At 43.1% G+C, this 26,401-nt stretch overlaps 1 protein-coding gene and 1 long non-coding RNA gene across 4 annotated transcripts in view; one reads left to right on the top strand and one right to left on the bottom strand.

The window, feature by feature from the left end:
- The window catches only part of IRAG2 (inositol 1,4,5-triphosphate receptor associated 2), a 2,448,326-nt gene that overhangs the window by 406,508 nt on the left and 2,015,417 nt on the right, over positions 1-26,401 (top strand). For all 3 annotated transcript variants that reach the window (XM_069628487.1, XM_069628486.1, XM_069628485.1), the window contains exon 4: positions 25,772-25,952. In XM_069628487.1, the coding sequence (XP_069484588.1) occupies positions 25,772-25,952 (181 nt within the window). The remainder of the gene's footprint in view (positions 1-25,771; positions 25,953-26,401) is intronic.
- Positions 2,796-4,597, bottom strand: LOC138513544 (uncharacterized). Its single transcript, XR_011281772.1, has 3 exons — positions 4,520-4,597; positions 3,615-3,708; positions 2,796-3,349 (listed from the first exon to the last, which is right to left on the bottom strand). It is a non-coding gene; the product is annotated as an uncharacterized lncRNA (long non-coding RNA).

Below are 26,401 nucleotides of genomic sequence, written 5' to 3'. Positions count from 1 at the left end.
CCAGGCTGGTGCGATGCGATAATGTCTTAACATACGGTATTGTTCTGAGCAACTAACCTGCTGCTCCTTTTCAGGTGCGGCGCCTCCGGAGTGGTTATTGTGTGATGGTGTCTCGAGGGACCGCAAGCGAGTGCAGCCTTCAGGCGAGTATTAGCGCTGCGTAAGATCGAAATGTCTTTAATGAGGCCTTTCGCCCTTGCGCAGCTAACCTGATGCTTTCTTTTCTGTTCGGCAGGTGCGGCAGCTCCGGAGCGGCGATCGCGTGATTGTGCTTCGATGGATCGCAAGAGTGAGCAGCCTCCTGGTGAGTATTAGCGCTGCGCAGTGTTGCAATGTCTTTAACGTCGTCCTTTGCTCTGCGCGGTTATCCTGGTGTTTCCTTTCTGTTCGGTAGATGCGGAGGCTCCAGAGCGATCGAAATGGAGTGTCGGGTAAGAGCCTTGTTCTGTTTTCTCCTCTCTTCCTTTCCTTCCTTACAGGCAGCAGTTTGTGAAGACCTGGACAGGCGTGGCTGAAGATCGGCCTGAAGCTAGCAGACACGGTGAGCGTTTCTCTGCAGGAGTGCAGAATAACGTGAAGCGTGATCTGTTCTGAGGGTGTGGTTTATATAGCCCCAAGAAGTAGTCCCAAGGTGAAGTAGTCCCTCCAACCACTCTATCAAAGTAGTCCCAGGTAAAGGAGTCCTTCCAGCATGCTTCAGACTGGGCTGCACGTGATTCCTCTTCCCCTGCAAACTGCCTTGCTTGTGGAGGGCAATATGAGCCTGGCGCCAACGGCGCCTGGACTTGGTCCAGGAAGCCCTTAGGGAATCCTTTAGGGCCTTAAAGGTCCCCATAGGTGCCAGTACCTGGGGCAGGCTGGTCTGCTCCCGATGTCTGGGGGCAAGCACCGTGACATTTGTTGACTAAATGAACTTGAGCGCCTCCACATCTGTCTCTGGGCAATGCGTGAATTTATTTTTCTTAGGATTAGGGAACATTTCCTTCAACTTTCCCAATGTCTCCTTCATTGCAAAATGCGATGAAATTCCAGCCCGCTTCCCCAAACTGTTCCTTCCACAATGAACAATAATGTCCAGATGTTTCAATTCAACCATATTTGCACAAAATGGGAGCAAGTCCACCCACTTCATGCCTTTCACTCCATATCAGAGCACTTCCAATTCTGAACTTTCAAGACAATGCTCCTAAAAGCAAACATTTTTAACCATCCACCAATTTCATTAACTTTTTCCCCACCACTCCTTGTTCCTTCATTAATAACAACCTTGATTACTAAAAGTACTTAACGATTACCACATATCCCCACTAACTTTCTTTTACAATTACAGGGAAGAAGCACATTACCAAAGACAACAACCGAAAAAAGAATGCCCTTCACATCCAACAAAGTACATTAATGTGCAATGTATATAATTACAGTAGGAAAGTTTCACTATATATTACCCCAGACTATGCTTTTCAAACCAGCATTTATTTCACTCTAGCCTATTTTCCACCATTCACACTCTTACTATTCCCATCTACACACCACCATTGCTTAAAACAGCACAATGACCCTACAGATTCCATCACACCACCACTCCCTTACCCACTAACCCAACACCATCACACCTCTGCAGACTTACTCTCAACCTTCCGAACCACACATAATATACCGCCTCACAATAAAACAGCACTCTATTCATTGCTACAATCACACCCACAAACCCATGCACCATACATACATACATATACATTGCACAACTTTCTCTTTTCCCAACACACAACAAAATGCCTACTGAAAAGCAACTCTGTAGAAAAGAACATAGAGCATATATGAATAAAACTACACCATATAGTCATCCACCTCTAAAACAATTTATAGAAAACATTAAAACAAAAGAGCTAGTAACATCACTCAACAAAACTAAACCAGCTATGACTAAAAAAAGGTAAGGTCCCTCTTGAAAAAACTAAAAGTAAAAAATGGTGTACAAAGATATGCAGAACTACTAACGAACCTAACCCTCCATCTATCAGAACGTAGTCACGGTAAAGCAATCCAAAAAATATGTTACAGAAAATGTTCCACCATAGAGTTCCTCACAATATTAGAAAAACAGCTTAAAAGGCAGAACCTACCCTTAAAAATGACTGCAGGAGAATAATCCTGTAAACTCTAATTGAGTGCTTTTCTTCTAAAGAGAAATGTGTTTGCATTGATTTTAAACAGAATGAAACCACTAATTTAATCAATAAATTACAGAAACTACTTCCAAACATGCACAATGTCAATATACAAACATTTTCAAACCACAAACCTATGAAGAAGCTTCTAAACCAGACCAAAAAAAACTATTGCCATAGACAATATTGGTCGAGGGTATGAAATGGTGAAACACGATTATGGCAAAAGAAACCCTTATAGAAAAGTCCCCAACAAATTTTAGATTCAAATGCTCCTTTCACCCTAGCAAGCCGTCCAGTGTACAAATGGATACGCAGCTCAAAGTGTAATGTACACCAACAATCTTTTAAATCTTTACGACAATTCCTCAATCACTATTTGAAACTAAAAGACAAAAGTAGAATGAAAACTTTACAAACCACACTCCTGTCCAGGGCACTCCCACACCGTTCTGCAAGGACATTCATTGGCCTGCATTTTAGCAACTGCTTGCAAAAGCACTTTCCAGTGAACAGAGTGTGTCAGCGGAAACAAAATTCAAGTTAAAGTGGTGACCGGCAATGGGTTGGGGAGAGAGGGGGCCCCCGAAATTCGGAATCACAGATCAGGCCATATAAACCAAACAATAATTGAAAAACATGAATATTTTATTTAAATTTCATTTGTTTAAAACATACATATTAAATTTTAAATTTTGTTACGAGCTCATCTCTAAATAGCAGCATATTGTTGTAGAATAAAGTGCATAGTGAAACAAAGTGCCAATATAAAACCAGACTGAAAATTCAGTCAGTATTAACTTCATGTTGCCAAGCTGTCTGAACCTCAAGTCGGCTGAAGAGGGTCACCCGGCTGGTGGTCAGAGGCTATGGCCACATTTAACAATGTAGAGAAAACCACAAAAATATATGGACAAGGCAATAGTAGTTCCTAATTAGAAAAAGGGGTGCCATACGTCGACTACTGTACTGTCATGACCTACTATATACACTGTCTGACATATACACAGGAAGTAGTTTCGATGGTGCGGAGCATCTAAGCTGTTTCACGGTTGATGCCCATCTTCTTCAGGACGGCGCACTCCCGTTGGAATATTTGCCACTTGAAGGTTTTAATGTAGCAATAAGGCAATAATACATACAGGAATACAGAATTTTGCAAACTGAATCCATAATCTTACCTAAAAGAACCAAACAAAAAAGAGGGAAAAACAAATAATAAACAGTAAATACATAATCAAAACAACACAGAGGATACATTGTGTATCGACCTGCAAAACTAAATCAAATCAAGAAATCAGAGGGCATAATGATTAAAACATACTGATCTGTGATTGACGAACAGGATAACCCCCTCCCCGCCCCCATAGAACACTGTCCGGAAAAACACCTCCTTACTAAATAATGGGAGAAAACATGGTTAAATAATTAAATTATCAAATTTACCAATATCTCAACCTTGAAACTGGCCACTTGTTCCCGAATGTACATCCTGGGAAATGTGTATGGACCTCTAGGGCAAGTTCTCAGTCAAGTAGAACTGCAAAAAAACAAAAAGGAGAGACAGGGAAATGTTGTAATACAGGAGGGATCATCAATAGCTGATATCCACTCCAAAAAACCAAAAACCAAGGGTGCACGCCATACGGCAGTCCTTCCTAATGTGACAATAAAAAAAGGTAAACGCAAAACCAAACATTAGAGCTCACCTAAATTGGGAACGGACCACAAGCATAGGAGTTCAATCGCACAATTGTGTCGCGGTCGACCAGTCACAATAAGGCATCTGAAAAGGTCTGTCCTACTGGAGTCTAGTGTTGTTCACCGCGTTATGGTACGTGCGCAGATAGCTGTGGTAACGTAAATAATTAAATAAATAAACAGGCTGTGTGAGCAGCCAATATAGAGGGTTACGAGACAAATACTCCTCCAACATGGAATACATCGCTCGCCCCATGATGTTAAACAGATTACTTCAATGCTAAGGAAACTAATAAAAGCAGTGCTAAAATTAATAATAAAGACCATGTAGCCGCTGCAGTAGCAAATGCTAAAGAGTTGCGACCAATATAATGCATATTTGGCAACTAGAGTGAAAATGCAGGAAAATAGCATCATTCTCAGCATATAGCCGAGATCGGTGTGTACCCTGCTGATTAATGGCAGACATAGCTGCCAGCAGAACATCAGTGCTACTAGCTGCTGCAGCCGCACTGGAAGCCTAATGTGTTAATTGGGCGCCTAAATTAGCACTCCAAAAAGGCCCCCCAATTGTGTCCTGGTTCGCAACAGATGACTGCACAAAGACGATTTCTAGATGTTCAAATAACTGGCCCCACATCCCAACTCACCGTCAGTCTGTGCGCGAACCATCCCGCCTTCGTTGAATCCTCAATAGCTCTCCCACAGAACATGGATGGAACGGCTTTAAATAGCCAAATGAGGGGAGGGGGGAGGGGGAGGAGGGGCAGATCTGAGCGTGCTACTTCACGCATTGAAGCAAAAAAAATGCTTAATTGCCAGCACGAGGCACACCAGTGCCGAGCTCAAACAGTTTCCAGCTGGCTTTAATGAGCAAGCCGTGTCTGGTGTTGCAGAGTCTTAAATCACAGCCCAAGTTGCAAAATAAACAAAATGGACCGAGGCAACTGCGCTGCTCGCTCGAAGCTCACAAACTAGGTTGCAAAAGTTAAATAAAATGAATGAATGCAATGAAATAAAGTGTGAACCCAATAGGCAATACGACAGTAATCACAAATAATGAAAGCGCCAAATAATAAGAGAAGGCATTAGAATTCTAAAAATAAGAAGAAAGAACTAAAAAGCACCCACAGGCTGAAAGAAAAAGCTATGAAATGTGTACGGAAACGTAACACAATACATTTATAATGCAAACAAAGTTAAAAGCTTAATGCTTTAGGCTGAAACGGCAAGTCTTCTAAATAAATAAACGCAAATAATCAGAACTGCCATAACAGTTCTTCTAGGTTTGTACAAATATATGGGTGGTGGCAGTCCACTTTTCCTGTGAGTTCAAGAAGGGACTATGAAATGTATATGAAAACATAGCACAGTAGGTTTATAATGCAACCAAAATTAGAAGCTCAGTGCTATAGGCAGGAACAGCAATTCTTCTGAATGAAAGTTAAATAATCTAGGCTGCCAAAGCGAGTCTTCTAAGTTTGTACACATATGGGGGTGATAGCAGCCCACTCAAGCACTTTCCACCACATCAAAATGTTAGCCAAACAATATTCTACTCCACAGAATCTTGCACATCGACTATAGTATGCAAAAAGACCTGCTCTAGAATTGTAACATATTAAATAACGTTCTCCTACATTGAACAGCCAAAGAACTGCTAAAAGAAGTAGCACATCTAACGTAAATACTTTGGAACTGAAGTTGATTTAGAAAACTCTGTACCTTCAGAAAACATTACTGCAAACTTTATAAACACCAACGTCCTAATAAAGACATACAAAAAAGAAATGGCTAAGTATCAAAACACATCTGTTGAAATACCAGGCCAAATATGTGTCCGTTGTCGCACAAAATTTTATAAAAAGAGCACAAAAATAGTAGCTATAGCCTACAAAATAGACAATGAAAAATCCCAATGGGGAAACTAAACAAAAAAGAACTAACCCCTCTACAGTTTGCACCTACTATAACACAAAGCCTGGCAATAACCAAATGCTATCACTAATAACTTAGAAATATTCCCTCTTCTGAAAGCTCTCCAACAACTTAACTTCTACGAGAGCATTATAATCCAAACACTGCACCCATTTCAAGCTATAATACTCCAACTAAAATCAGCCAAATTACCTCCATCCGAGTTACTAAACTGCATCCGTGGCAAAGTAGTATATTTGCCATTAGATCTGAAAGAAAATGTACAAACTCTAGTACATTGAACAATAGATCATTTTTTAATTGTACTAGTTAATGGTGTGCCAACAAAAGACAAATATTTGGCAACTACTAGTCGACTTAAACAAAGTTAGACAAGCCCTACAATACCTAAAAGAAAACAATGAATACTACAAAGATCTAAACATAGAGGAAAACACAAGAGAAACCACCCAACTTATTCAAGAGTCACCAGCAACTGGCCAATTTGAACGTGTAGATCCTGTTACTGCAGCCAACATTTTAGACCAATATACAATTCACCCACTACACTTCAAAGACACCATTGACGATGCATTAGACACATCATAAATTCATCAAGCCAAAGCATCCCTAATGGGCATTGTAAGGAACTCATGGGGACAACAGTAAAGACAGACACAAGTGATCACAGTTCAAAGGTGTTTATTAAACTGTATAATGGGTGGGATAAACACCTTATGTAAACCTAAATCTAAGAAGGGAGCAGGCTACGACCAACAAATTATGAGGCAGTCTTAGTGGCGTCTTGTGAAATAAAAAGGGCCTATACTAAAAGAAATAAACTATTGCCAATCCTTACTGCTAAATTATAAAATAGTGTGGGATAATGTTCACCAGAAAAGAGAGAAGTGTTCACCAAATAAGTCGGGAGGTTTGGCTGGGGGTATCCCTTCCCCACATTTTCAGCACAGGACAAGGCGGGACTTTTGAGCACAGCATACTCCTGGGCCTTGTCAGCAGGAGGTTACAGTTCCTTTCAACGATACCAGGACCTTCTGGGGCCAAATCTCTTTTCTGCAAAATCCCTGCATTAGAAGACCTGATGGGCCATAAACAGCAAAGTGTCTTCAATAATTGTTCACGTTTGTCGATTTCCTCCCTCAGATGGGTTCACTACGTGATTTCACTCAAATCGTAACCTAAAAAATTCTCAATGTCTTTTTAAATAACTATTCACTGTGGACATCCCTCATACTGGTTGACACTTGTTGCCATCCCTCAGACGGGTTCACACTTGTTGCCACAATGTTCTTGGGTGTTTTATGCTTCACAACGATTCGCAGGCATCCCTCAGCCGGGTTCATATTTGCCAGATACGTCTCAATTTGCTTTATCACAATACAGGATTTACTTCCCTTAGTTTCCCGTTTGGCATCCCTCCATCGGGTTCACAAAGCCATCCTCGCACAGTTCAAGATTTCCTCATCTCATCAGAAAGCGGGGTTCACTTCCTCTAGCTTTCTCTTGGCATCCCCCCGTCGGGTTCACATTGCCATTTTAATAGTTAAAGTAATTCTAGACCCCTTAGGTTCTTCCTTTACCCAGGTCCGGGTCTCCGCCCCCAGTCAGGCTTCACACACATCGATCATCGCAACAAATTCCTCCACGTGTGAAAGCCTTTTGTGTACAGGGGGTTTTGCTGGACCTTCGTATGACCACCTTGAAACTTCACCGCGGTCCCCTGTAAGGCCTCTTGGTTCTCGTAGTTTCAATCAAAACAAAAAGGCTCCAGTCAGTCCTTCGAATGAGCGCCCACGCGATGCCAGACCACTCTGCATCTGGACCTTTACTGGTCTTTCTTTAAAGTTCAAACACACAAGTTCTTTGTTCAGCAATGTTGCAACTGCAACCTTGGGCCCAGCACAGTTCGGTTTACTATCGTTCTTCTCCGACTCAGCTGAACTTTTGAAGTTTCTCGTCTCGGGAGTCAAGGACAGCAGTACGGCGGCAAACGCTTCTCCCCTCTTTGGCTATCAACACCTGTCGCACCACATGCCAGCTGGACTTCCCGGTCTTATGATTTCCCTTTCGGAGGCTTTGCAATTCTGCGTTGAAAAGGGCAAGAGCAATTTCCTCTTCGTAATCCCTCCAGGTATCACCGCCTTTCTCCTCCGTTTGAACTGCCGGTCTGGAATAGCTGCTTCCTCATGCGTTCGGCCTTGCTCAGTGTGCTCTCGTGCTCCGCCTTTTATACCTGTGAGGCAGGGAAAGGGCTGTCGGTTGTTCGTAGTTATTGTCAATTGCCTGATGCTTGTGTTGGGACATGTCAGATAAACAGTTCTGGTGTTAGTATGTTGTCTTACCCGGTGTAAGAAAGTATTCGTGTTGGAAAAGAGGGGGGGTGGAACTTCTAAATACCCTATGGGGTAGCATGGTGAAAAGGTGTTATAAGGAAGGGGGTACCGCGTCTCACCCATCAGTGTCCCACTTCCACTCCGAGGACCCTCCTCCATCTGATCCTCCCGCACTGTGGACCAGGAACTGGATCCAATAGAGGTGGCCATGTCCTGGCCACCTGGATGACAGATCCCCGGAGACTAGTAAGTGAGACACCTTCAGGTTTCTCACAGCATATGGGGAAAAAGTGTAGAAGCGCGTTCTTTTCCTTTACTCTTTCGTACAGGAAAGGGAGGAAGATATGATGAAAGGTCGATGCAAATTAGTGCATCAGAATATTGCTCTTTAAGAATGTATTGTGAAGAACCAAGATTAAGACAATGTTAAACATTTTCCACCTCCTCTTTGAAAGTGAACTAGCAACTCTGTTATGGAGTTGCACACACATTAAAAACCGGCTCTAACTTTTTAAACCTATCCGCTACCCAACTGCTTAGACATTTTGCAGTCAGTATCACAACTCTCTTGGCAAACATGCGTGGTACAAAAGAATACTGGTTCTGATGTCACGCTGACGTACGTTGTATGTTAAGGAACCTGGGCCGACACACATGGTTTGTTACAGTTGTGCAGAGAACGCCTGGGATGACTTGCACAACTTCTTACACACTGTAAACCAAAATAAAGAGGAAATAGATATACAAACGCCAGGAGAATTGTTCTCTTGACCCTGTCAATGTATCAAGGTACTTGTCATGATTCGCCGTTTCAGCCCCTTCTTGACTAAGTGGTCCATAGGACATTGCTACATTCCCTCTAAGGCACACTCAACATGGCCGACTTTAGTGCGCGAGTACCGCTCTAGCATTTTCAGGGGTTCGCAAGTCCCTTGAAAAAGGACACGCCCCCGCGGCGCTTCGTGTCTCAACGCTAGACTTCCGAACTTCGGCAAGTGTGCTCGTACTTTCCTGTGCTCTTACCCTCTGCCCAGGTTCTTCATGCTCCTCATTTCTAGTACTGTTCAGTGCTCACCCTTGTTGATGGCCTTCCGCCCGTAGCGCTCCCTCCTTACCTTGATTCTCCTGGTTCCTCCCTGGCTTCCTTCCTTCCGGGACCTTAGTTGCTTGTGCTCCTTCCTGGAATTGAACGCAGACTCCTTCGGTCAGCCTTGCCTACACGCGGGCGACGGAGGATACGCGACCGTGTCTTTACAAGTCCCGAGCTGTCCGGAAAAAGGAAAAGAACCAGTCCAAGACTTCGAAATACAAACAGGTGAGATTTCAGGCAAAGTGTGACAGTACTTTCACCATTGCTTAATTTCATGCTGCACTTTATCTGCAATAAAACTACCCCTCCGCTAAGAAAAGTGCAACACTTCTTTTGGAGAAAAGAATATCAATCCGGAGTAGCACCAAACACCCACATGCTTTTGTGGATAAAAGATGCTCCTAAATTTGGCCATGATCGTGACGCCACTGTTTTACAAGATATTTAAAAATACATTACCTGTGACCTATATTCAGAAACCACACAGTGACCTATGTACACATCTTACACTTCCAAAAACATAAGTGTGGCAAATATTGCCGACATTGATATAAAAACAAAGGTAAATACTATACCAAATGTCGCTTTGGCTTCCATTAAACCAGTTTATACCAAAGGAAAAGTAATTAGCTTGATGTCTTCAGTTAGACATTGTCAAAGGGGAAATCCCCTAAAAACAGATACAACATTGAGAGAGGCATCCAAGTACATCAGTGATTACAATGCGATCATTGCCCTCTTGTGGAATGAAAATATAGACCTATAATGCATTGCAGACAAACCATTCCACTGCAGTTGCAAGATATTGTGATGAATCCTGTGAGTCCTCACAAAAACCCTACCTAATGTCTCCTCCCTGGTAGCTATTGAAAAGCAGATGCTTCCAAAACCCTGGGGGGGGCGGTATTAGCCGGGAGGATCAACTGGAAGAAGGGCCTCAGGGGAACAGGAGGTGTGAGATGAGGGGTAGTATTAGTCTTCCTCAAGGAAGGGCATATCATTGATATCGGGACATGTAATCGCTTGTCAAAAAGAGCTTTGTTTCTCAAACTGTCAGAATGTGGGTAAAGACAATTCTAACCTGTCGGGTATTACGAGTAAGAACCCCTTTTAAAGTCACTGACCACCATAGAAATGATAGCCACTATGAGTCCCAAGGAAAGGAGAAAGAGGGGTCTTTGAATGTTACCAATTTAAACCCTGAAAAACCCCATACTTCTGTAAAGCCAAATACTTATGGAAGGAGAGTTTGCTGGGCCAGGCAGGGAATCCGAAGCAGAAGACCTGGAGGCAGCAAGGCGAAAGGACACACCCACCAGACCCGGTAAATTCACTGTTACATTGTGACCCCGGAGTGCTCCGTAACAGCCCGCTGGCCAAGTCCATGGATCTGAACCTCAGAATTGGGATAAACTGGGGCGTGGCTAGGCAGCACGGCATGCGGCTGTGTTTGCCGTGAGCTCTGCGTTCAGGTGCCCAATCAAGTGATTTTGATGTTTAAAAATGGAACATTTCGCCCGATTTTCGCCCCCGTGGCAAGGCTGATGGGGTGGCAATGGTGAACAAATGTTTGGGAGGCTAAAACCCCCCGAACTTGGTATTATCTTGCGGAAGCAGTATGGTGGGGACGGAGGAGAAAATGGCAGCACGCGACAACTGAAGTGACTGTTGGAGCATAATGCTACCGGCCGCACTGCATTAACACTGCGACTTCATCGTTTTGACCCATTAGCTGTGCGGTTTGGGATATAGTGTCTTGTTGTCCCCTGTTGGGGCTCTGCGGGGCTCGCGTGGAGTGGAGCGTCCCGCTGTTTGGCGGCTGCAAGGGAAGCAGAGTGGAGGTTTGAGCGCCCGCCGCCTGACAGCATTCCCCAGAATGACAGCATGCGGACCCTCCCTGTCGCCAGTACCGGAGCTAGAACGGTGGAGCGCGGAGGGTGTTGGAACGCCGGGGAGTGCGTGGAATCTGTGCCCTGCCGGTCCCCGCCCGCCGGACACCCGCTCGGAGCGGGGCTCCCGCTGGAGGTCCGCGGGAGTCAGAGTTGAGACATACTGGCTGTGCGGTGTGGGAGAGAAGGCCTTGGCGTCCCCTGCTAGGGCTCTGAGGAGCAGAACAGAGATCTGAGCGCTCGCTGCCCAACAGCATTACTCTTATATCTCTGACCACTTCTTTTCACAATAATGTCTTTACAGAATGGTACTCACAAGTCTTCCTCGTTCTTGACTTCCACGATGGATGATAATTAGAGAAACGTCCCCCCAGTCGTCCAGAGGCCAGAAAACTGGGCTCTGTGCAACCCAGGGGGCCGCCACCTGGATAACCCTCTTGGGAATAAAACCCAGATGGTAGGGTAGAAGGTGATGAATAATCCTCTGTAGACGTAATCCAATTGGGCAAGAAGAGGTGAAGTAGAAACAAAGTTGCAAGAATTCCAATGGGCGGAGCGACCTTCCGGGAACAGATTGGTGGCAAAATTGCAGAGTGACACAGTCCAATAACTCAGCGGCTCAAGCGTATGGAGCATTGAGGCATTGGGCTTGTATTATACCACTCACCACACAATACTTATAACCTGCACCGCAATGATGTGCCTAGTGGGGCATCCTTTCTCTGACGTCTCTTGGGCCTATTTAATGCAGAAGCCTGAGCGAATCTGACATGGCAACCCAGAGTATTAAGTGCATCTCTCAATGTACAAGGCCTAAATTCCCCCTGAAACGTAAAGCAATGTTTCATAGGCTGGGGACCTTAGATGCAGCGTTCTTATTCCTTCAAGAAACCCACCTACGGCCGGCTGATGAATTCCGTCTCAAAGATAGGCTCTATCCCACAAAGTTTTTTGCTTCAAGCGGCCTAAAGAAACGAGGGGTTGCTATCCTGGTTCGCAAAGGCATTTCCCTCAAGACCCTGGAGGTGGTTCGGGATGGGGAGGGGAGGGAAGGTTTCTGCTGTTAACTGCCATGTTCGACGGGCGCAAAATTACTGATCTCTATATATGCTCCAAACACTAATCAATATTTATTTTTTATAATCTTGTCTAAGGCCTTATTTGATCATGCAGAGGGGAAGTGATTTTGGGCGGAGATTTTAATGCTGTAAATAATCTGCTAGTTGATGAAACTCTGCCACGAACAACAGGAATAACTTCAGAACTCTTACCACGCTGCTGAGGGAACATTCCCTAATTGAGTTATGGCGGTACTGTCATCAGAAGGAGTGGAATTATACCTACTTCTCAGCGGTCCATGGGGGATTTTCAAGGTTGGATATGTTCTTTATCTCAGATTCACTAATCCCTTTCGTGTTAGATGTAGACATACTTCCTGAAGCATTTTCAGTCCACGCCGCTGTCCGATTGACGATGGCTCCCCTTCGGGCTACCCCACCCCGGAAACCCCCCTTGAGACTAAATGATTTCCTATTAGATGACCCATTAATCCGTGCTCAGATAAGAGAGACCATGGAACTATACTACAGGGAGAATGATACAGATGATGTGAACTGGGGCACGATCTGGGATGCAAGTAAGGCAGTAATTAGGGGTCACCTGATAGAGCAAGCCACACAGAGGGGGAAGGCCAGGAGATTGCTACATGAACAACTAGAAAATGAAGCCCGCAGACTAGAGGAGATACATAAGGGGAAACCCTCGTGGCGCTCATTAAGAGACCTGCGGATGGCCAAGATAGCGCTTGAGGCGCACCATATGGAGAAGGCGGCCTATCGCATGATGCTCACCAAGCAATATTTTCACATGAGTGAGAACAAGGCCAATAAACTACTAGCAGCTAAACTAAAAAAACAAACAAAACAGGATAGACATCCTACGAGATGCCGAAGGCAATTGCATCTCCTCTGAAGAGGGTAAGCTCCAAATTATTGAAAAATTCTTCCGGGAACACGCAGCCCCACATGTGGGGGATCCACAAACCGCTAATGACTTCATAACCAAAGCAAACCTTCCACAGGTTTCCCAAACCCTGCGAGAACCTTTAGAACACCCAATATCCACAGATGAAGTTGAAACAGCAATCAAGTCCCTTTCCCTTGGTAAGGCCCCGGGCCCAGACTGGTTTACAAAAAGGTTTTATAAAACATTTTGCACGGAGCTCACACCTCACAAAACTGTTTAACTTCCTATGGGAAACAGGCTCTGTTACACAGTCCATGGCAGAATCATCTACAACCCTAATTCTGAAGCTGGGGAAAGACCCGACAGAATGTTCGTCCTATCGGCTTATAGCTCTGCTTAATACTTATGCAAAATTGTTCAGCAGGGTTATAGCACGGCGGCTGGGGGAGGTTTTACCAACAATAATAGACAGAGATCAGACCGGTTTTATCCAAGGCCATTCTGCTCATGACCGCATTCGCAGGGCAATAGACCTGATAGCTCTCGCCCCCGCTTCCCCAGCTCCCCTCTTACTGCTATCCTTAGACGCCAATAGGGCATTTGACAGCATGTCTTGGGACTATATGCATTTGGTCTTAAAGGGCTTTGGTTTTGCCACGAAATTTGCTAGATTGATCGTGTCCAATGTCCAGATTCCCTCAACCCGAATAAGAGTTAACTCTCAATGGACACCCCAGATAGCCTTGGGTAGGGGAAATAGTCCCCATTCGTTTTTGCGTTAGCTATGGAACAGATAGCCCAACAAATCCACCTCCACCCGAAGATTCACGGGTTTGAAGTGGGAGGCCGGTGCCATAAAGTTGCGCTATACACAGACAATGTGCTCTGTTTCCTAAAAAAGGCCGAACCTCGGTTCCCCCGCTTATGGGCCTGCTTGCCCAGTTCACGGTGGTCTCGGGATTCACGATAAATATGGCTAAATCGACAGGCTTGAACCTATCAGAAGCCCCAGACACTCTGAACGCCTTGCAGATTGCTTACTCCCTTAGCTGGAAGTATACAAAGATTATGTACCTCAGAGTGCATTTGACTCCTACTTTTTCGGGCCTGTTGAAAGCCAATATCCCTACCTTACTAAAAGACTCAAAGGAATCCCTACAGAGGTGTGCTCTACAAGAAGTATCCTGTCTTGGATGCATCAGCGCAATTAAAATAACCATGCTCCCTAGGCTTCTATACACATTTCAGGCCCTCCCTATTTTGATTCCAGAGCGAGATCTATCTGATCTGCAGAAAGAAATGGGCCGCTTTGTCTGGCAGTGGAAAACACCAAGAATTCAGCGTAAGCTTCTTACCTGGGGTAAGCAGCTGGGAGGCCTTGGGCTCCCCTCCATCTCAAGATACTATCGAGCAACCCAGATTGCCGCTATCCTGAGCTGGACTAACTCAATAGAACCCCCAAATTGTAGGACATTGAGCAGCATTTTTCTTGGGCCCCTGTCTGTCACCTCCCCTTTCTCCCGCGGTTGGCACGTACCTGCCAGGGAGATCTCCTCCCAGCCACAGTGACTACTCTCTGCTGTTGGGACAAATACTGTGTGCAAAAAGGGTTCACTTCGGGCCTGGGCCCCCTTTCACCGGTTATGCAGAACCCAGCCTTCACTCCTGGGCTTCAGCTCAACTCATACCAACTCTGGTCAAAGGAGGATACCCTGAGACTACAAGAGCTTTATGCAGACATGCCCCTGACCTTTACCCAATGTAAAGGGAAATTTAATCTCCCGGAAACTGAGAGATTTAGATATATACAGCTTCGTCATTGGATAACAAATCTGAACATCAAAAAGGCAGCCACTAGGCCCAACGACAGGCTTAGAAATAACAGCCTCGGTAGGGCAGCACAACGACCAGGATAGCTACCGCCTCCTGGAAAATGTTCTGGAAGATGAAAAACTCCCCTATATGTTAGCATGGGAAAGGGAGCTGGGGATTGAAGTGTCCCGAGAATCCTGGCAGAGGATTTGGGATAGAGCTCAAAGATCTAGGTGCACAACAGTTAGGGAATGCGCGCTTAAGATCTGTTTCTGATGGTATTTCTCCCGGCAATAACTACATGCAATGAATCCAGATTACCCTGACTCATGCTGGCATGGTTGTGGGTGGAGGGGGACCTGGGCCACCTGTGGTGGCATTGCCCTATCATTCAATCCGCCTGGCTGGAAATCAGGTCAAACATATATGCTGAACCTTACTGCCCATGGACCCGCTGATAATGCTGCTGGGTGATGCACCAGATGATGGGTCATATCCGCGGTCAGGTCCCAGAGCTAGCCTGATTACTCAACTACTTATGGCAGCTCGCCTCACACGGGCCCGATTTTGGAAAGAGGTGGAGGGCCCTTGTATAGCTTACTGGTGGGTGAAGGTTTGGGAATTCCTCGGGATGGAAAAACTAACAGCCAGGATGGAAGGCCAGACATTTAAATTCTCCCGCATCTGGGGTCCATTCCTGGAACACGTAGCAGGAAAAGAACACATGTTTTTCCAGCCTAGATTGGTCAAGTACCTTCTTCAACCATGACAAGCTTTGTGCGCGGACGATGCACCCTACATACTGAAATCTGGACGTAGGTGGAATACGCCTTCTTAGAGGGCAATGTTGCAAAATGTTGATGGTCTCGGTGAGTTGTTTTTTTTTCTTCTGTCTCTCCTTTCTTCCTTCTTTCTGTAGCGTTATAAGATATGTAGTTGAGTTACTCCTTTTCCTGAGCATGTTGATGAAATTATGTACAATAGTTTATTTACAATGGTAATGGTGTTAAAATGAAATTTCGATGCGTTGATCAAGAGAAATGATTAATGTTGCAATTTGCATTGCTATGCGATGAACTCTGTTTGATCAATGTTTCAATATAAAGATATTGACAAAAAAAATAGTGAGATAAAAAGAGTACCGTTAAAGAGGAAACGTTTTTAATACCGAGCTAATGTAAAGCAGGCCAATTATTCTGTTGCAGACCAAGCTCATTTAAAAGGGAGCATACCGCAGAACAAGAACTTAATAATCAAGCCAGAAGGTTGTTATTGTGGGTTATATTAAAGGGCATAACCCGAGAAGAAAATACAAACCACTATTCCCAAAGCCAAAAGAGAATCATACCAAGGCAATTTATAAACAAACAGTATTTCCTAAGCCAAAAGAAGGCAATTGAGAATGTCAGTGTTTGTGAAGACTATTGCCCATATGTAAAGGAAGTCCTAATAGGTGTCCATTGCCACAGCCAAAGAAGTGTGAAAGTGAAGCAGAATCATTATCCGCATTTGATTGGTGCAGAAGGGGAGAAACCAGAGTGGCAGGAAGGCTGCCCTTCTGATAAGATATTCAGGAGTGAAGTTTAACCTGTATTGTGTGGGGCAATCACAAGGGTATACCAAACATCACCATTGTGTTTCCTGTACACCCAGAAGTAATATTTGAAGTTGTGTAGCAGATGTGGTGGGAGATAAGAGTGGCAGGAGAGCTGTTCTAATATAAGGTATTTAGGAGTAGTGCACCATAACCTGTATTACATATGGTAATAAAATGTGTAACGACTAGCACCAGTGTGGTTCTTATTTCCCCTGTAGAAACTCTTAAACATGATGTGAAGCAAGACCGATTGCTAATTTGGTGGAAGCTGACCGTTACTACAGAAGTACTTGTAGTTCGTAGTTCATTCTGTTCCTACAGAAGAGTACACCAGAACAGAGCACTTTGTAGTAGTTGGCCTGGCAGGCAAGTAGACCTGGTGGAAGTCATTGAAATATTGGGGTGTGGTTAACCATTGTTGAAGAAGCAGTTGAAGAACCACTAAAGTGTTTTTGTGGATCAACACAGAATCATCCTGACAAATTAATACCACTGAAGCAAGAGTTGTCTGACTGCTGCAAAATTATTTAATGTTGTCAAACAAATGGTGTAGGAGCACGCTCTCCTTACTAGCTCTAACAAGAAGAGCGTTGCAATAGTCCAGACAGGACATAATTGGGTGAACCAAGGATTCAGTTTTTATGTGACACCAGGGGATTTATTTGGCATACAACTTTGAGGAGGTATTGTGCATTTTTAACAAAGAACTTTTTTAAATGGCCCTACTGCAACTTTTCAAACCTTGGAGAAAAGAACAAATATTAGGTCACCAGGACACATTTGAAGCTGCATTCAAGGCAAATGAAAGCAGTAAAACAAATACCAATTTTAAACAATACAAACACATTTTGGACAATGAACGCCAACCAGAGGAGGAAAGAGTCTACTAGAAAGGCAGTCAACCTTCTTACAGGAAGCCAATAACCACTTGTAGAACCACTCATTCAAAATGAAGCAGAAATAGCCATGATTGAGGTTGAAAACACCATGCATCAATCCAAAGATGTCGGTGCTCAATTCAAAGCTAAATGATTAACAACTCACCATTTACCTAGAAGTCACTGAAGAAATTGAACATGGACTTTTATGAAACTAAAACTTGTAGTTGTACAGATTATAAACCTCTGCACTCGTATGTAAGACGGTAAGTTGGTTCTGGCAAAACCTTGTTGTTGTAAAATAATCAGGACATTTCTATAAGACTCAACAACCTTTCAGCTGTTGTAGGCAGCTAGACCTGTGTGGGCTGTTACAACATAGGAGGTGTAACTTTACACCGACTACTTCTGGTCCCAGTAGAACACCAAAATAAATTGGAATGCTACAAATTGTCAGCAGAAGCTGCTACTGAAGTGCGCAGAATTCTGCAACAAATGAGTCTTCCTGGTTGATGGAGTTACCATGGTTTCCAACCTCATGCTAGCTTTAATTAATCTCAGAATAAAAGTCCTAAAAACCTACTCCGAAGAACTGTTGGAGGAAAACACATTGTTTGTGGAGATCTCCTACAGTTAACACCAGTAAAAGGCCAACCCATTTTCCAAACATTGACGCAAACAATGCCATAATGCACTCTGCAGCATGGGAATGTAAATCTCTGGGAACATTTTTGCTACAGCGAACCAACTCAAAGCATGCATCAGTCTGCAGATCTAACCTATCCTAATGTTTTAAAAAGCATTACAACTGGTCTGCTTACTAAAGATGCAAAATACATCTTAAAAACTAGAGTAATCCATGAGCTGTATGGACAAGACATCTGACCCTGATGTCATGGAACAATTAACTCAACAAAATATAAAATGCATGTGCTAAATGCAACACTTTCAAGCTGTAGCCAAGTCAACAATACAATGTTGAAAAAGGAAATGCAACCCATAGTCCATATCAGCTCCACAGACAAACTAGAAGGCCAAGGCATGACACTCCCTGTGTGTCAACAAGCAACAGCACGACTAAATAGCTTAGAAAAACTATGAACTCTGTCTAAACTCCAGAGTCATTCTAAAACGTAACCTTGACGTAGAACAAGGTTTAGTCAATGGAACAATTGGTACAGTTGTTGGCTTCCAAACCTATCGACCTGACGACAACATTCAGTTTTTCAACATCCACTTTGACAAACTTGCAGATGTTAAAATAGGCAGCACAATAGCACGTTTTCTTCTTTTCAAAGACATTTATGTACGCAGAGAACAATTCTCTCTATCTCTTGCATATGCTGTCACTAGTTGCAAGGTTTAACTCTAGACCATGCACTGATCAACCTTGGCAGCACTGTCTTCAAAGTAGTTAGGAGTTACATAGCACTTTCCCATCTCTGTACACTCAATGGTCTATTCCTAGATAAATCTGATTCAAAGTCAATGCTTACATTCCTTGCATCCTAGACATTTGACTGGTTGTCCTCTTTTCTCTCTGACCGACCTTCCCAGGCTCAACTGGGCCCTTTTCTTGAATCTATCACACTCTCCATATGCGGTGTCCGTCAAGGCTCTATCCTCTCGCTGTGACTCTTCAACATCTTCCTTGCCCCTCTAGCCCACTTGATCTCTGCCTTATCTCCTCAATTTCAGTGTTATGCTGATGACACGCAGTTCTCCTTCAAGCTTCCCTCCGTTGCCTCCTCTTCCTCCTCTCTGATCCCTGACTGCTATTCGGGCATGGTGTGCTGCCAACGATCTCTGCCAGTAAAACTGAGATCCTTCTCATTGGGACCAGAGCTTCCTCCTTCCTACACTCTGGCTGCCCTTCATGGGCCCTCTCCCCTATCGTCTTTGTCGCCTCATCAAATTGCGGACCTTGCCAAGCAGGCCCACTATCTGCTGCACCACCTCAGGCATGCTCCCTTTCTTCACCTTGCCCCAGAAACTCAATGTCTGCAGAGCACTGGTCCTCTCTAGGCTGGACTACTGCGACAGCCTCTTCCTCAATCTGCCTTTATCCTCCCTTTCAACTAATCCAGAATAGGACTGCAAGATTTATCCTTGGCCTCAAGCCCAGGGACACCATTTCTCCAGCCCTAAAATCTCTCCACTGGATCCCAGTTGCTGCTAGCATCAGGTTCAAGACCCTCTGCATCAGCCACAAGACTGTCTGGGGCCTGGGACACTGGTACATCCAACTCCCTCTCCCTAAATACCTCTGCTAGGGCTGTTCAGTCTTTATGTAAACTGCAAGAAATACAGTTCCACATCTTTGCAAAGATCAAGGTGCCCTTCCGCAAGTTCAATATAATTGCAGGGTGACACAGTTCCAAGGTACCAATACTTCGGATTTTCTTCCCCAAGTTCAATGTTCAAATGCAGGTTTCCTTCCCCAAGTTCAATGTTCAAATGCAGCACAAGAAATTAAGTATCTTGAAGCTTTATCTGTAGCACCAGACTTTACTACTTGGGACTCCCTTCCCCAAGTCTGATGTTCACCGTCTGTTTTCCTTCTTTCACCACAACACACTTCCTTTTTGGCTTCTAGGGGTTCCCCGGTCTTGGTGCAGTTTTAGACCACACGGTCCACCCATTACAGGTCATGCAAACAGGAACCTAACATTTGCTTTCAATATTTCTCGATTCACCTTATATTACTTCTCTGGTGTTGGCGCAGTTTCAGACCACACGGTCCACCTACTATAGGTGACACAACCAGGAACTTCGAGGTTTCTTTCAGAGTTCAATAGTTTAATCAACAGGCTGTCTCTTAAAATACAGCTTCAACGCTTTATCACATATGTTGTTTCTTAATCTGGATTCTGCATTATTCAAAGTCTCTTGCATTTAGGCAAGTCGCTCAGTTTGTCGAAGATAATGCTTTCACTTGTAAATGTGGCTTTACCTTAATAAAGTATACCTTTTGCTTGTTTCTTTCACTTCGGTATTTAATTGGGGTTAATCTGGCTTACTTAAATGCCACCTTGCGTGTTTCATTCAGCTTTGCTTGGCTTCATGCAGGTCGGCTTTTAATAGGAATTCTTTAAATTCCATGCCCTGCTACTGTATTTTGGGTTTTCTGAGCTCTGCAGCAAGTATAGTGTTCCAGACACTTACCCAGGTTTTCGTGCACCTCCATACAGCTTCTCCCCTTCTGCAGGAAAGCCTGCTTGCCGGGCATTTCTCACGGCACTCTCCGGCTACCATGCTGAGCCTTGCCGACTAGGCCTCACAGCGGACTGTCGGCCTATTCGCCAGGGTCTTCTCCGACCTGCACTCTCCCTCCAGCAGGCCCTCAGGGACCCGGCAGGTTTTCCGACACCTTGGCTTCTCCTGCTCCCGCATGGCTCCTTCCTCCACTGCTCACTTCTTCTAGAGATCTTCTTGCAGATTCATAGTACCACCTTTTATACACCTATGGTCCAATAATGGACTGCAGGTGTTCCATCAACTACTGTTGCCTGACTCATTAGTGGTACATGCCGGACCTTCATGCATCTATGTCCCAGTACCAGAATGGTGAGAAGAGGTAATCTCTACTACTCTGTTGGTTGTTCTTCCTCTCAGTACTTGAATGTATTTTAAAGGGGGGATGAAGTGGAACACTTTTATAATGGCCCATAAAGGTGGGGGAGGGAGTTTCGAATGGCTTTCAAGAGGATAAGGGGATACCATGATTTGTGACAAAGTAGCTTATCCCTCGTCTGGTTTTATGTCTTTTACCCTTCACAGAAATAGGGGAACAATATCCCATGGCCATTTCTGGGGTAGGTTTTTTTTTCTTCTGAAAAGGCGGATGAAGAATTCTGCATCCCACCCATGGACTGTTCACTTCCAATCCTCAAGGACCCTCTACCCAGGTGGTCTTCCCTCACTTGTTCACCCATAGGGGCAGGATGCAAAAGCGATGGCCTTTCCCTGGCCACCTGTTCAGAGGATTCCGGGGGAGTAGATGTGGGAAAAGCCTCGGGTTTCTCACACCATACCAAATTCTGAATGCATTCCATTTCACCAGCTTCTACAGAATGCAAATCAAGGCATGTTAGGCTCTTTTTGCAATTCAAACAATTGCTCCAGCATACAAATGAAATAGATCCCCCTACTTCTTATTATATCGTGTGTGTGTGTGTGTGTGTGTGTGTGTGTGTTTTGAAGACCCTGTTGTTGCCTGGTTGCATATTTAGATTACTTTTTAAGTGTGCTGCATTTTCGTTATAATGAAAAGTTTTAATTTCATTTTAGGTGCACTTTGGTAGCTCCATTGGCTTTTTAGTGTGTATTTGTATTTTCAAAGAAAAGGGAGGCTTTTATTTTCGTGAACTTTGTGCTTACCTTATCAGAGCTCACTTGACTCTGTTCTAGCCGCTGAACTAGATGTCGCAGCAGCTATGTAGTACTTTGGACTACATATTCGCAAACCACCAGGGCAAGAGCACCGGTGCTAGGTAGCCAAGCCCGTCTTTGCCGGTCTGTGAAGGGATGTGAACAAGACAAGGACTGGCTCCGACCTGGTGACACCCTTGACATCCCTTGATTCTCTTGTCATGGAATATAGCAGGTGCAAGACAGAGGAATCTTCATATATGTAGCGATCTAAAAGTATGGTGCTATCGTGCAGGAAACGTGGGCCAGGGTAGAGCTATTGTTGGATGGGATCCGTAGTTTCCAAATTTGAACGTCAAAATTACCTCAAGTGCGATGTTGCAGTGGGCTGGTGATGTTTATTAAGCCCTTGCTAGCCAGTAAGTTGCTGATCTTTGATCACCGACCAGACTTTGGACAAGCTTTACACATACATTTTGAATGGGGAGAAACTATGATTATTAACTTTTATAATAGTCCACAGAAACTGAATGGTCCCTCTTCTTTACTACATTTTAAAGAATTTATGGAGGAAATTAATTGAAAGAACGCCCATTTGAGGATTGGATAATCTTAGCCAGGGATTTTAACTTAATACTAGGTAGCAGACCTCCACAGGACCTATTTGATTGCTATATCGGAGCCCAATATGGTTGACTTTCGTGTTTGTTCTAATGGTTTAATGTGGCTAATAGTGTGGGCTCTGTTCTATTAATGGCTACATACAGGGGGATAATCCAGGAAAAATCATGTTTAGAGTACATCTGGGAAATTTTACCATTTAATTTCAACATTTCCTTAACCAAAGGGTGCCTTATTGAACAATGTTTTGTGGACCTTGGATGTAGTGATCACTCTCCTATTCTATTAAGCATTAAATGGCAACCTAGACTGGTTTTAAACAAAAAGCTACCACATTTAACTAGTGCAGAACTAAACACATGAAGAATCAAATGGGTAAAAATGGTCAAAACAAAAATGTACTGGTATAGCCCCCAACGTCTTATGTCTAGCTATATTGGCTTTGAACTCTGATCCCTGGTCAGCTCTTTTAACATTTGATTTATTGATGGCAAATATTGCAAAAACCTCCTTAGTCAGGTTCTCGCCCAATGGTAGATGCCGGGTGAAGGGATAGTTTAATAAAGATTGTAGAGATACCCAGGATAGCCTGCTCGCAATCCAACTACCAGACTAGAGATGACTGCAAGGGGAGGGGAATGTACAAGAAAACTGTAACTCTGCGCTAGATAAAGCTGTGTGGATGCGCTTGCTTGAGGCTTGCTCTGAAAAAAAATTCAAAACTATTTTGGAACTAGTGGCAAATGGACCTTTGCATAAACATAAATTGTCAGGGATGGAATCCAATGCGGAGGATCGTGCATGGGTAAACCACTTCAACATTATATAGTGATATGTGGAAAACATCTAGTGATCAATCTGTGTCGATGAATATATTAATTGAATTTGTAAGTTAGTTCTACAGGACAGTACAGCCACCTTAGTATTCGCCTTAAAAGAAAGAACTAAAGCCAGCATGACCAGGCACATAATCGTTCTCTGGGCTTGGACAGAATCCCAGCTGATCTTCAGGATTTTGTTGATTTATGGACGCCCTTACATTTGTTTTTATTTCTGCTCTAGTAACTGGGAGAATTCCACCATCCTGGAAACTTCGTTATTGTTTTTTTTTTGTTTTGTTTTTTTGTTTTTTTTAAAGCACAGTCCATTGGCTATAGACCATTTCTCTTCTGGATACCAGATTTAAGATATTCTGTATAGCAAACATGCTTTAAATCTTTCTCATAGCTGCACATTCAATCTTTATCATGAAAGAGCCAATGTATCTGGCTTTCATGGACCCAAGCACTGCCTTTGACAGAGAAAAACAGATTTGAATTATGGCAGGTGCTCAGGGTAATGGGATGTTCATCTAACCTATTGAATATTCTCATTAATGTTCATTCAGAGAATAAGGCATGTGTGCGAAGTGGAGAAAATGGACATTGTACCCCTTATTTTTCTGTTGATACAGGTGTTAGACATGCTTGCAAAGTTTTTATTTTCATTGTACATAAACAACCTTTACATAAACAACCTTTCTGATACCCTTGTGATATCTGAGCCAATGTCCTGAGGATTGGCAATAAACTACTGCAGATTCTAGCTCATGCAAACTACCCGGTTCTTATGTTACGTACCCAAAGGGCATTACAAATTTTGATTTCAGAGTACACACAGTTATAAATAACCTATCATATCACAATATATGAACATTTTAGATTTCATTGTAAACACTGCAAAGTGTGCTATTCTAGTTTGTACCACATGCAGAAACCCCACTAAAAGAATTATGTTCAGTAATGACCCTCGTCCCACGGATATCTGAGTTTGATTATCTGGGTATTCTCTTCGCTACTAATCTATCAGCAAGTTATCTTATTAAAAAAAAAACAAGACAGATGTTGAAACGGACAATGGGCCGAGTCTCACACTTCAACAATATGGGCAAGCATCAACCACTATATATGATCCTAGAGGTCTTTAAGATGAAGTCAAAAGCAGTAGCTAAATATGGGGATACTCTATGGGGTTTTAGGAATGTGCCTTCGTTACAAACTGGAAAATTATTTTTTAAAGAAACTATTAGGTCTGCCAAGATCTGTCTGTAATTATGATGTATACTCTGAGCTAGACCAGCCCTATTTGGAGGATGAGCTTCCTTTTGAGCCTGTACTCCACTGGTTACGTGTGTGGTCCAATCCTGCGGCAGTGTTAACTCAATTTATTCTGAACATTTTATCTAAAGCAGTTTTGTTAACAAATCCATCGTTCAAAAATGTGAAACAGTTTCTAATGAAAATCAATGCTCTTTCACACTTGACTTTTCCATCTATGTTAAACCAGTTCATGTATAATGATCTAAAATCACACTTGAAATATCTGGTTACAGACCATCGAGCTAACAAGGAACTTTTAAACCCTTTCAACCATAGATTTATTTTAGTCGCTGATGACTAGATTCAGGATTACCTCTTATGGAATGATAAACTATCAGATCTGCTTACTGACGAGATCACGTTTTAATTGTATACCATTACGAGCAATATTGCATACCATTACCATAGTCCTGTTCTTTAACTGAAAAAATGTGTACTATGCATAGTGAAGATTTCACATTTCATATTTTCGTTGGCCAGCCTATTAATTAATGGATTGGCTTACTTTTGTACCTTTGTCAAGCATTAAAAATAAAGTATTTTTCATTATAATTGTTTACAATTGCTGTCTTTTCTATTTTTATTGTATTAGTGATCATGAAGTGTATTGTATTGGTTGTATGGAATTTTATTTTCCGGCAGGGCAGTGCTAATGTGTTTTGATAGAGTTTTGTATTGGTCTCCATGCCGCAATAGCTGGTGTGTTTCACTGTAGTTTTGGCTATATTGTTGGTGCTATTTTTAGGATCGGATTGAGGGTGCTGCAGTGAAGGATTCCTGAATTGTCCTAGGTGTCATAGTGCTGGCAGGTGTTGCAGATCAGGATAAGTGTGTGTTTTGTTAGTACTTTTAGTTTGTTTAAACATTAAAAGGTATTCAAAGTGCGTTGCTGTTCTTTGTAGGCAGCAGTTGCCCAAGTCTCCTATTCACATACGAACACTGAACTTTGGACATTCCAGTACATATGTCAGAAGATTTAAGAATAGTAATGCTTTAAGAACACTTAATATAAGAAATATGATTGTGAAAGTGAGTCATAATTATTAGCATGACCGCAAATAACGCTTCAGTGCACTTTAATGTTACTATTAATAAGGGATCGTTTTATCATGGCAATGTGCAATGCTGTAATGTGCAGTTTAGTAACTTATGCAGTATTTGACCACTTAGAAGCTATTAAAACGCTCCATGTGAAACATTTTTGATATTGCGAACTGCGCTTTTTTCCTGATGTGGTCCTTCTGCTTACTTTTTAACTTTTTTTCTATAGGAAAAGTTCCTGTTTCTAAAATAGTAGATTATTTGCGATACACGACTAGCAGAGGATCTGAAGATAGCGGCTTGGATGACCTTTGCAATATGCTTGATCCTGAGAAAAGGGATATTTCGATGGATCTGGACACCTATCATGCTATTATGAAAGAGTGGATTGACGACTGTAGAAACAATGGGTATTTTGTTTTTATCCTTTGCCTTAGTCGTGAAAACTTTGTGTAAAGTGCATGAAGTGTCTGGGGTTCCTTGTGTTCCAGGGGTGATTTGGGCTAGCAGTTTGGGTTTTTTCCTTTTGCAGGAAGGGCCTGGACTGTCTGTGACCGTAATCTTTTTATTTTTTATGGTGCAGACTCAGTGAAACCTCTTTACATTCATCACAGTTCAATGTCTATACTGTACAAATAAAAAAAACCTGACTATGTCCGCCACTGAACATAAATGCCACATTGTATTTTAAATCCTCATCTGTGATTAGTCTGCTTCAAGTATGACAAATGTGTGGTAGAATGATGAAGTTGGGATACAATCCCATGCCTTCTGGTACTAGATTTGGCGCTCCAGTTATCTTGCACTCTACCTGCCTGTAAAAAACAGACCTCTAAAACAATGAAGGACCATGAGAGAC

Source organism: Ambystoma mexicanum, chromosome 12, assembly GCF_040938575.1.
Source record: "Ambystoma mexicanum isolate Mex_15411 chromosome 12, UKY_AmexF1_1, whole genome shotgun sequence".
NCBI classification, from domain to species: domain Eukaryota; kingdom Metazoa; phylum Chordata; class Amphibia; order Caudata; family Ambystomatidae; genus Ambystoma; species Ambystoma mexicanum.
The sequence above is the reverse complement of the archived record's forward strand: the minus strand, read 5'-3'. Positions and strand labels throughout refer to the sequence as shown.